This window comes from Lissotriton helveticus, chromosome 11 (assembly GCF_964261635.1).
Source record: "Lissotriton helveticus chromosome 11, aLisHel1.1, whole genome shotgun sequence".
NCBI lineage: Eukaryota > Metazoa > Chordata > Amphibia > Caudata > Salamandridae > Lissotriton > Lissotriton helveticus.
In genome coordinates this window covers 839,371,731-839,384,076 of record NC_136072.1, presented here as the reverse complement: position 1 = coordinate 839,384,076, position 12,346 = coordinate 839,371,731, and the positions used below count along the sequence as shown (strand labels likewise).

The 12,346-nt window shown below is 43.0% G+C and overlaps 2 protein-coding genes across 4 annotated transcripts in view; one reads left to right on the top strand and one right to left on the bottom strand.

The window, feature by feature from the left end:
• LZTR1 (leucine zipper like post translational regulator 1) overlaps positions 1–9,141 on the bottom strand; it is a 212,254-nt gene extending 203,113 nt beyond the window's left edge. Inside the window, exons 1-2 of one of the 2 annotated variants that reach the window (XM_078667052.1) lie at positions 9,040–9,141; positions 8,111–8,625 (exon numbers count right to left, since the gene is read on the bottom strand). In XM_078667052.1, coding sequence (XP_078523178.1) covers positions 8,111–8,259 — 149 coding nt within the window. In that variant the 5' untranslated portion in view covers positions 8,260–8,625; positions 9,040–9,141. Of the gene's footprint in view, positions 1–8,110; positions 8,698–9,039 lie in introns of those variants that run through there. The other variant, XM_078667051.1, reaches the window with a different exon arrangement.
• Positions 9,142–9,287: 146 nt separating this feature from the next.
• The window catches only part of LOC144792160 (protein DGCR6-like), a 132,890-nt gene continuing 129,831 nt past the window's right edge, over positions 9,288–12,346 (top strand). Inside the window, exon 1 of one of the 2 annotated variants that reach the window (XM_078667054.1) lies at positions 9,288–9,555. In XM_078667054.1, coding sequence (XP_078523180.1) covers positions 9,446–9,555 — 110 coding nt within the window. In that variant the 5' untranslated portion in view covers positions 9,288–9,445. The remainder of the gene's footprint in view (positions 9,556–12,346) is intronic. The other variant, XM_078667053.1, reaches the window with a different exon arrangement.

Here is a 12,346-nt window from a genome sequence, read left to right as displayed (position 1 = left end):
CGCTTATGCCATGCTTCTGATACATAAAGTGACCTGGACTGTCCCTAGGCGGAACAGGAACTGCTTCTTCTAACAAACCCTTTCTAGTTTTTAACTGACGTAGTCTCGAAAAGAGAGACATTGTAAACTTGAATCGGAACACAATACAATAGACGAGGAACAATAACAATTGGGAAAACAATTCAGGCATACCACGACATTGGAAATACATTGAACAACATCATAACATTACAGTTCGGACAGAAATATTACCTGGAATACTGAGAACAGAAACACAAGAATTTCTCGAGAACGGAACAGACTAGAGTTACTGGATGCACTGCTGAAACAGTACGGAACATACCGGTCCCATAAAGGGACGCATCAAGACCCGTATCCACCTAGGTGAACACTTCGTTTGTGGGCCTGGGTACCACCTACCCACGGACCAGAGTCAATTTAGATTGACCCTGTCTAGATACTACCCCAGTAATGGTACTCACCGGGCAGCAAGAACGGAAGGCCTTGGACTGGACTGCTACGACGACGGACGACGAACTTCGGACTTCAGTTACGGGTGGGCCTCCGGATACCTCGGACCTTGGACTCTTGGCTTGGGCTCTGGTCGGGACTCGCCGCGTTCCTCCACCGTCTCGTTTGGATGCTGGACCGCCTCCTCCGTGGGCCTGAGGGATACTTGAAGCAGAAATATCTGCACGTGGCCGGTATGGTTCCGTCACGGCTGCAGAGGGTCAGGGGGTCGGCGTGGCTTCACCGACGCGTGGGGAAAGGGCAAGTCCCTATTCGGGCGCCATTATGTGGTAAATAAATAAATAATACCCTATTTTTGACTAGACATATATCATAACAGATAGCTCAATAAATAAGAGTCAAGATTCGAGGTAGTAGGAGTTTCGCAGGTTTATTACAGCATAAGGACAGGAACAGGACAACCTGCACAGGAATAGGATGGCAGGGCCCGGCAGCTGCCGGGGCTGGATCTGGGATGAGCGCGCTAACTTTTAATAACAATACATGAGTTTATATACATAACGCAAACACATAGCATTACATTGCAGTAGGCGTAGCAGTGGGTGGAGCAGAAGGCGTGACGCGTAGCAGTCGCGAAAGATAAGAGTAAAAGTAGGTGTAACTGGGCGTATACATAGACATGTGGTGCAGACGTAACAGAATATGTCATGAATGGGGCGGAAACATTGGAGGGGGCTACCTAAGGAGCCGGGACCTCTAACCTGGTGGTGCGCGCAAGCTGGCAATGACGTGTTACTAGGAGAAGCTGGGGGCTATGAACTCTGTGCTAGGAGCAGAGACTAAAGTCTGGAGGGTCGGAGCGACATGTACCTAAACCCTATCTAGTATCTGATGTTTAGGGAACATGTTGATATAAACTAGAAGTCAAGAGGGGAAAGGCTAACTGACTCTAAGACTGGACCATGCATTATTCTACATGTAGTGCGTGATGAAGAATATTAAATGACCATTAAATACAGTATTTCTCTAACGTGGAGACGAGAAGGCTAGACAATGACGGAAACTATTGATGCAGTTCAGTAGCTTAGGAATGCAGAGAAGGAGGACTGAACTGATAACTGGAACTATAACATACTTTTGGCAGACTCAGAGGCAGAGCCAAGCTGCACCGGGCACTGCGAGGCAGGAAGTAAGTGAAAGGTCGAGGATACAGGTGGGGGCTGTATCGCTCCTCAGCGAGGACTTCAGGAGACAGGAGCTGAATCTGATGTCCAGGCCCTGTTGAGGCCTAGAAACGGGGACTTTATAATGGAATAACGTGCACACTGGGAAACGTGGCAACATTACTTTACATGGGCCTGATATTCGTAGTATTCACGAGGACTGGAAACTGGCATACTAGAGGTGGACACAACTGTAATTGCGTCATTAATCAGACATGGGGAATACATATGCATATTTAATCATGCACACATAACATATGATGGATGACACGTAGGGACACAGAACATGACAAAATTTACTTTTCCACAGTCTGAGGACTTAGGTGCAAAGAAGGGCGAACACCTAGCACTGGTAGGCCTTGCTGAGGTCCACCTCTACAAATTCTACAAATCTTTTACCATCTAGTAGGTGATTTATAGATAAGTCATAAATACCAACTATGACATTGCCAATTCAAACATCTTTAGACAGGGAGCACACGCATTTTCTATTGGTGCTGTTAACAAAGTTAAATTCCACAGAGTTTTAAAGCCAGCAAAATTATAGGGTACAGCAAAAGGTGAACAACACGGGGTGACCACACAGAAAGGCAGGTTTCCTACAGTCATATTGGCGCCACAATTGGTGAGAGGGGAAAGTGTGGACAGTCACTGAATACCTCTGGCCTCCAAGACAAATGAGATATCGGTCACAAGAGAAGAAAAGCAAGAAAAGGTTGCAATTCACCCATGTGCTCTTGAGCTCTTCCCTCGTTTGCTTGGCATACCACAAAGGGGTGGTCTCTCTCATGGGGGGACTGATGAGAGCAAAGCAGGCAATGAATCTCCATCTGGTTACAGGGAATTAGACTGGGTAGCGGCAACAGCACTCTGATTTTTGTCAAACTCCTATTTCTTTAGACAGCAACGCCCTGCAGCAACCTTCAATGTAGCCAATCCTTCACAGTGGCTGTGGTTTGGCAGGTCAGGTTTGAAGTGCACAATCTATTCTATCTTCCAGAGCCTCAAGCAACACCACCCTTTTCTCACCCTATCAAAGGATCCGATTTAGGACTCAAAGGGCTGTAGCAAAATTGTACTTCTGATTGTATCATTTTTAGGTCTCGCATAGGCAGCCATGTACTGCATCTCCGAGGCATCAAGTAATCTGTATGTTGAGTGAAACTCCGCCTATAGGCGGCTAATATGGCCTGCTGCTCGCCATTTGTTTAACATTGCATTGCTCTTTCTTATCTTGCTTATGGTTGACTCACGATGTGAAACGTCACTTCCGTTTTGCTCCCGTTTTGCAGGCAGCAGCACCGACCAACTACTGTGTAAGTATTCCATTTAAGGACTACTTTTATTGCAGCTTTGTACCCGCATGTGCTTTTCCGCCTGTTGCTGCTTGCGCCATGCGCCCGCTTTTGTATTTATACAAATGACATACTTATTTACAGTACGGCACCCAAACACGGTAATGTTTTAAACACACAGGCTGTGTCCAGACCATGCGCCCGCTTTTGTATTTATGCAAATGACATACGTATTTACAGTACGGTGCCCAAACGTGGTAATGTTTTAAACACACAGGCTGTGTCCGGAAATTGGTGTTCAGCATTCAAAATAATCACAGGGTGTACCAAATCGAACATACCACGCAGTTTGCAAGCAATCACCACTGGCTATTGCATTTGTGTTAATAAATGCCTCGGGTACAATCGTCTCGGAAGTACACGTGCACCAGTGATTCGGAAGGAACACGCCGACGACAGAGAGTGTCTTTAGATGTAACTTTCCTTCTGAGGGATCAGTTCCATGGCCCCACTCACCCTCCATACACACTGACCCATGGTGGGCAGGAATCAGTGGCTTCTGAGAGGTCACCCCCTCCCGATAGAAGCCTTCACACAAACAGACCTGTGGTGGGGTAAACTCCTGTGCCTTCCGACAGGTCAGTCACTTGCTCCCCACTGAGCCCCGAGACACATCCCCAAATTATGCAAGTGTCCAGTCCTCTGAGAGGCCAGCCTCCCTCCCACACGTCTCATCACCTTGTGGGGGCAAGAATCCCCTTTTGAGAGGTCATATCCACAGAACCACGAAATACACGCACCCACGCAGAATTTTTGCTAAAACATGTTGCTTTATGTAAAGTACCTTGTGGTGCCTTCCTTGTTTAAACTGCAATTAAAGCATAGCGGGAGGGGCTGGAGCCGCCATTGTTCATGTGCGCCTGTACTGATCATCTAAAAGAGCATCCATATGTTGTCTTTTAGTAAACAAGTGCTTTTGTTTAGTCTTGCATGGCATAAGAAGCGGCATGCTGCGAGAGGCCATCCTGTAAGTAGAACTTTTTATTTCTTACGCATCAAGCCTTTCTCTTGTTATGTTAGCCTGCACTGTAGTGAGAAGCGTTCGTGTTTTGTTTGCTCTAGTTCATTTTCCGTGTGCAGACTCTTTAATCATTGACGCCATGCTCGTTGTTTACTTTAGATGGCTATATTAATATAGAAACCCCACTTTGAACAATAGGTCTTGCATTTTGTGTATGGGCAGCACAGCAGAGGTAGCCCCCTGTTGACCGATTTATTTTGATTACAAAAAGCCACACCAGCCTACATTCCACCCTATTGCAAGTGACCTGATAATTGCCAGGGTGCTGGTTACGCAAGTTATCGGACCATTACAATTACATATTTAGTGGGAACACCTCATGTCCACTGCATGATGTCCAGCGTATTTCACCCATATATTTCACCTTTGGAAGCAGGCAAATTTGTGTGTCTGATCGGTGAGTGGGGGAATGTGAGAACGGATGGATGGATGTGTGAATGCATTGATGGATGAATGAATTAGTGGCTGAGAGCATGGTTAATTAATGAATTCATGAATGAGTGGTGTGCTGTGACAAGACTGTCCGCTCAACAAACAAAAAAGCATTTGCAAGTTTAAACTATTGGCATTGTAAATGACAATGTGTTTTATTTATTTTTCAAAAACCAAAACATAAATAAAATACATTGTCATTTACAATGCTAATAGCTCAAACTCACATAAATGTGAGACCTGATGCATTGCAAATGCTTGTTTTCTGTGGTAGTGCATAGTACTTCAAAGTCAAAAGGTGAACTGAATCTCTGACTTGGAGAGTCAACTTATATTCAGAAATAGGGACAGTTATACCCAGGGCACCAGCTATAAGATCTTGCACTGCATTTGAAAATTTGAAAGGAACCAACTACATTGAAAATCTTGTAGGATGTATACCCATATTAACCAGGCATCGTATTAGCAAGTCAGTAAGCAAGGATGCCAATGCTAGTAGGTTGTTCCCCATGTTTACGCACTGTGGACGGAAAATATGCCAATCTCAGCTTCTCTGTGAGGGGATCTCTGCAACCAAAACCCTTTTAGTCAGTGCCTCTCCAGCCCACAGAACATAAAAATGGAGAAAAGCTCTTGGCAGCTGGCCCTAATGGTCACTGATTGCCTCAAAGAATGACACATGCATAACTCTAGAAACAAATACCATATGAGAAAGCTAGTAGAAGCCGACCACAGCATAAACAGAGTGGAAGAGCAAACAGTATAATCTACACAAACACCTCCCGAAAAAAAGTGTTGTGGAGAATCCCGAGTTGAAATGCCACATAGATAACATCACACACATGCAGTTCTGTAAGTGTGTAGGCCAAACAATTTTAGAGCCGATGAAATTGACAAAATAACATAAGCAGTGAAACATGTTGCTCATTCTTGGTAAGGTGCCAACCATAAGTTTTCTTCAGCATCCGTAGAGACACTTAAAATAAATACAAAGATGAGTTTAGTCACTCATATCTTTTTTTAAGAAATACACAATAAAAACTAATCAGAATGCCACAGATTAAAAAAAACACTAATAATTTCTCAAGGAGGGAATGCACAGCCATGTGTGACAATATTCTGTAAGGTGGTTTAGCACTGAAGTCAGGACAGGTAGGGACAGCAGTGGTAGCTGTAGGAATAGATGATTTCTAGCCCCCTATACAGGCATACCCAATAAAAGAAACACTAATGATGAGAATCCCAGGGTGGCAGTAGAATGGCACAAACCGCCTCTTCTACCTGGAAAGTTTCTTGTATATAGCAAGTAAGGTAAAAGTGCAAGTGTTCCACGTCCTTGTTCTTAAGAAACTGACAGTTGTTTAGGCAAAACCCACAGAATGCCAAGAAAGTGGTAAACCTAACAATTATGCGACATATCTTTTTGCATTTCGAGACAGCGAATCCTATATATTAATAGTTCAGGAACGATTTTGATAAATAGAGATAGGTAGCTAAGGTAATTCAGCCTTACAATAATAAGGGCGAAAGTGTACACTGTATGAAACTCAAAAATAATCGAAATAACTGTGGAAGTACAAATTACATAAACAATTATATTACAACATGCCAATTATATTTGTGTTTCTCCTCTAGGCAGAGGAAAACTCATTTTGTATCTTTCTTGCAGGAACAATAATGTTTTGTTTGGGTTCAATATCGGTCTTCTTTTACTATGAAATTTTACAATGGCAAGCGTAGTGATTTTGTTTTTATATCACACACCGAAGTTTTACTGTACTTACTCAGTTATGCCCTTTTCTGGTCTTGGGACATATGTATTTATTTTTACTTAATATGGTTAATAGTTTTATGGTTAACTAGCTTACCCGTCACGCGTTGCTGCGATCTCAGAAGAAAGGAAATTTAAGGAAACTTGTTATGATAACATTCAATTTACATTGTGTCATTTTTATTGAAACGTATTCATTTTAATATGGAAAACATTTCAAAGTGTTGTTTTAATTCTGTTTTTTTATTCAAGTGCTTGTGGATACACAATATTTTTTGTTTTTCCGTCTGGTGCGTAGACGAATAAATCCGAAGGTTTTCTGGTGCATGAGCTGGCCACATACAGTTGTCCATGTGAGAAGCACGGATTCGCCAAATCTAGTCCACACACTTGCAGCGATAGTCCTTGTGCTTTGTTGATGGTCATTGCAAAAGCAAGTCGCACCGGAAAGTGTAAACGTTCAGTATTGGAAAGATTATGAGGGCCCTGGGGGGGCCGATATTTAACAATTGTTTTTTTTTTTAGAAACCTTCGCGGGAGTGTACTCAACAACTTTTAACAATTTTTCTTTTTTTTTAGCCAGAAACCTTTGCGGGGATGTATTCAACAACTTCCCAAACTTTCATGCCGATCGGATGAATGCTGTAGTAATGCATAAAGGACAAACTGACATACTTTGGTTTTTATATATATATAGATGAATGCATAGGCCTGCCATATGTGCCCCAATTTGCCATGCGACTGCAAAGCTTTGTTAATAAATTACTTTTGAATTCTATTTTTTTAATTAAAAAACACTTAATAGAATTGTATGTACTGTCTGAATTTCACTGATCTTTTTAATAGCTAATGCTCCGAGCATTACTCCACTTATCAGGTTTTTTTTTGTCTGTATGATTTTGTTCTTGGAGCAACACCTCCAAGTTCAAAGGGCTGTCCACTAAATACCAAAACTGTGGGTGGTAAAAGGCCATTCATACACGTAAGCCATAAAACCAAAGACAATTAGGGATACTTGAACTAATGTATGTCGCTATCAGGCAAATAGTTTTAGCCGGATAGGGACACAAAAGCCAAATAATTACATGAAAGGCATCAGTTAAGGTGCACCTTTCACGTTATGAGAAAGGGATTCATCTTCAAATTGAAAATAGTTTTTCTATAAGAGAGAAACAGCTAACCAAAGGAAGACGCAAGGTGAGGTGCATCAGGTTAACATGCTATCAAAGACCACAAAGCAGATTTCCATCCTCGCTTGTCAACAGAAAATACCAAATAAGGCAAGTAAGTGACACGTCCAAGTGTGGTGGTATGGGCTGGTACATGCTGGATTCTGGGCATCTTAACACGTTAACACCGCCACGTGAAACAGTGGCCAATAATACCACCAAATGGCAGATTATTCCGATAAGTGAGAGTGGGAAAGAGACTGACGAGAGCCTAACGAAGAGTACATTTTTTGGTTGCTGATGAGAATGAATGGACAAATACATGCATGAAGTAACTGCAAATAAGTGAACCTTCTCTGGACAATAATAAATAAGATCAGATTCAATGTAGTAGTCTGAACCGAAACAAAGAGGCTAACGATACCCACAAGGGACTATGGACAAGGTGGTCGGGTATAGACAGTTACTACATCGTTTAAATTAGTTTTAGAAACGTGAGACTAAGTAGATTACAAAAAAACATAAAGAAAGCTCCTCTAAGTAATGAATGAATAAATGAGAAAGTGAAATATAGCATAAGTCCCAGAAATAAGTATCCACAACCTGCAACTACCGCTACAAATTAAGCAATGTTTATCTGTGTTATTTTTTCCAGTAATAAGACTTACCTTGCACCCACAAATTCATCACAGGGTGGCAGTCTCCTCCAGTGATGCACAGTCTCAAATGGGCCAAAGTTCAGAGTCAGGTACTCAACGCTGTCTGAGCAGCTGTGATCAAAGTCAACACTGGGAGCTACTTTCGACTTACACGCCATGGAGACGTGAGGACATGTAAGAGAGAAGCCAAGAACGCAAACAGGGTTCCGGAAAGATGAGCCTCAGTTCTGCAAGCTCACCATAACAGGCCTGTCTGGGGTAAGTCTCTCAATCATGTTAAAGAGGAGACCCCGTGCCTCTACTTGTCAGAGGCTGGGGCCTCTCTCCCCTGGAGTGGTTGCTGTCTCCTGCATGGTATTGGTGCTCGCTCCAATTTTAACACTCTTTTTGACTCGCGCTGTCTTCTCCCGAGTGCCGTTCTGCGTCGGAGAACCCAATGCTCCGCAGACACTTCTCTGTCCTACAAGACACCGCAAACCAGAGTAACTTGTTTTTGTTGGTGGGCCCGATACCATCAATACAGGCTGCAATAGACAAGACAAGAAAAGAGGAAGTGTCAAAAACACACCAATGGAGGAGACTGGCCGTAGAGGCATAGACATAGAAAATGGACGTCTTAAAGAGCACAGAGTGGACATACATACAGGAAAGCAACAGGAATATACTCAGGGAACAGACAATTCATGGGGAGCGGAATGGGCATTAGAAAAGGAGCTCGTGTTCGCATAAATCATATCAATAAAAACAATGATGGAATACATAAATACAATCTTAGTTTCATATTTATAATCACAATAGCAAAAAAACAAAATCTAAAGGATAATAGGACTGAGTACAACGTTGTAACATTTTTTGTTCAACTTCGTGGATAAGGCTAGATTTACTCGTAAGGAACAGCGTTATGGAGCCAGCATGGACAAAATTGTATTCTATTGTACCTTAATTTCCAGAAAATAAAATGTGCAATAGGTTAAGATGGTGGCATGACCGCTTCCGCTATTATAGTCCCCCTTCTCTTTCCATTGTATATAGCCCAATAACGTGAGTGCAGGCGTGGGCAGCGGTTTCCTATGCCTATCTGTTTTCTAGCAAGCTCCGCCTCTAGGAGGCACTGAAGTCATCACAAGCCCCGCCTCCTGCGCCCTCTAGTAGGATGTACAACGCGATGCACCACTCTGATTGTAGTGCTTTTTCCAGGCTGGGCTCCGCCTATTCATAGATGTCGTAGCTTGGTTCCATGAATTCCCCGCGGGCCTTACCTATTTCTAACATTTTAAGGCCTCCATCCCTATAAAAATAGTACTACTGCCACTGTGTCTTCCATGGTCTCTACCCCGGCCAAATATGGCTGGGTTTCCGGGCGTGTATGAGGAGCCAGCGGATCTGGCGCTGCAGCAGGAGAGGCACTACCAGCTCCTCTCCGAATTACAGGGCTTGGTAAAGGATCTGCCCAGGTGAGGGCTGCCTCCTTACAGTAGAAACCGTTCTCTCTCACCCCACAGTGTTGGCCTCTTTACAGATACACATATCCTCCAAAAGAACGACAGTCCTAGCACTCACCTCTCCCGTACATAAAAAGTTTTTATGGCTTTATTGTACTTATTTATATGACTGCATGGTACTTTGGTATGACAATCCAGACGTGATGTTATTGTAGCTGTTGTGTTTGCTACTTTATTAGGTCAAAAAGACTTCTGGACAATATCAAAACTTACAGTAGGCTTTGGGGCAAACTTGCTTATAAATATGTTGCCTTTTTTTGTCAGTCTCATTTGCATACTTATTAAATGGCTTTTATTCCATTTCTTGTGTTTGTCCTTCCCCTAGAGCATAGCTTCTTTACCAAACGTTTAATTGTTAGGTCGAAAAGATCGATTGTGGACAATGTCAAAACTTACAGCAGGCTTTGGGCCAACCCGTTACTAACAGTTTGTTTGATTAATTGTCAGTCTCATTTGGTTGTTTATTATTGCTTTCGTTATTTATTTAGAAACTTTTATAGAGCGCGAACAAGACCCAAGGGGGTATCAGAGCGCTGTACAGCGTTGTAGTCCTCAATTATACAGAACATAAGGAAGGTATTACATTAGTATCGTTGGTGCAATTTAGCGCTACGAGTAAAAAAAATCTTACAATCAACAGTTGAGGCAGTTAAAGGGGCTGTCTAGGATTAGAACAAAAAGAAAGGAAAAAAATGTCATAGAACAACAGGGAGAAATATTTCAAGATTTTGGTTATTAACAGAACACACTAATATGATCAGCTCCGTAACGTTCGTTCATTAGTAGTCTTTTAACCAGTTTTTTAAAGGAAGTAGTGGAAGGATTTTATCTGATCTCTGTTAGCAAGGAGTTCCAAATTCTTGGAGCAAGATCGGAGAACGCACGGTTGTACGATCTTTTCTATTTGAATCTTGGAGGTTTCAGGAGAAAGGTGGACGTACTTCTGAGGTTCCTCTTGGAGCCCGATAGTTCAAGTTTATTAGCTAGATAGTATGGGGTATTGTAGTGTATGGCTTTATGAGTCAGACCGGCTATCTTGAGTCGTATTCTTGCTTCAATAGATAGCCAGTTTAGCTGCAAAAGGTTGGGTGAAATGTGATCAAATTTCCTAGAACCAGTTAAAAGCCTGGCCGATGCATTCAGTGCAGCTCGGAGAGGGGATAGGCTAGCTTTGGGAAGTCCTGCAAGGGTCACCAGCCCGTATTCCAATCTTGGGATAATCAGGGATTGATCCGCCGGTCTGAGATCTTCGGGAGGGAGGAGTGGTTTGATTTTTTTTTTTAGTGTTTTGAGTTGGAAATTGGCTCCCCTATTAGTCGCACTGATGTGTGCCTGCATGTTTAGCTGTTTATCCAAGGTGATGCCTAAAGATTTGGAAGAGTCTACAACATGAGGAGTGCAGTTCAGAGCAGTTAGGTGTTTAATCCAGTCTAGGGTAGGAGCTGAGTGATTAGGTGGGGTGATCAACAGAAATTCCGTTTTGAGAGTATTTAGTAGGAGATGGTTCTGAGCTAGCCATTGTTGAGTTTGGGCATGTTCAGTGTTTAACCTTTTTATGTCCTCTTGCGAGGAGATCTTCAGGTACAATTCATACGCATATATGTGGTATTGGATATTGGCTCTGTTCAAAATGACTGCAAGAGGTTCAATAAATAGGTTGGAAAGAGTGGGGGAGAGCGTGGAACCTTGAGGGACTCCAATAAGGACAGAGGTACTGGAAGCGAGGGCATGATTAACTTTGATCCTTTGCGTTTGGTTGAGAAGGAAGGAGGAAAACCAGTTTAGGACCGGGCCTGACTATCCCATCCTATGTTGTAGGGGATCAATCAAGTTTTTGTGTTTGATGGTATCGGACGCTGAGGACAGGTCTAAAAGGATCAGGAGACAAAGGACACTTTGATCGAGGGCTCTCACAGCGTCATCAACAATGTGAGTTAGTGCCGTTTCGGTGCTGTGCCCTGCTCTGAATCCTGACTGATGGAAATCCAGGAGTTGATATTTCTCAATATGTTTGCATAGCTGCGAGTGAACGCATTTTTCAAGCAATTGCTGCTGGGTATAGGTCGGAAGTTGTATGGCTCTGATAAGTCCGCATTGGGCTTCTTGGGGATGGGTGTAACTTTGTTACTTGTTACACTTCTTGTGTTTGACCCTCCAGTGGAGCATACACAGCAGCCAAGTTTTCAGTTTGTTTATGTGTGACATTTCCATATTTTCAGTGAACATATGTTTGACATTCTGGTGATTTATGTGTGACAATTTGAGAGACACTATTGCAAGTGGAACAAAGCAATTAAGTATATGAATGTATTGTTGGCAGTCAGAGCTGCTGAGGCAGGCCTACCAACAAAAACAAAAGTTTTACAGTGAGGAGTGGGTGGGGCCTCGTGCCGAGAAGTACGTCTGTGGCAACTTTGTCGCTGCTCTCACCCCAACCCTCTCCTCCAAAAAAAAATAGAAAAAAAGCTTGCTGAAGCTGGTGCCAATGTCCTGGGCTATTTTTACACATCTTAATGGATGTTGGAAGTTTAATGCCTCCCTAAACGAGCTTGTAATGAGCTGATAACTGCGTTTTTCAGTTTGTTTTCCCTCCCACTGTGTGATATCGGCTCCTCAGCAGGTGGCTGTGGGAAAGAAGCCGATATTGTGTGGCTCACAGTGGCACTGTGTGAGTTGACAGGTCTGTGATGTCTACCACGCACCCTAGTCACAGCTACCCCCAGGTTTAGACTGAGCCAGAATC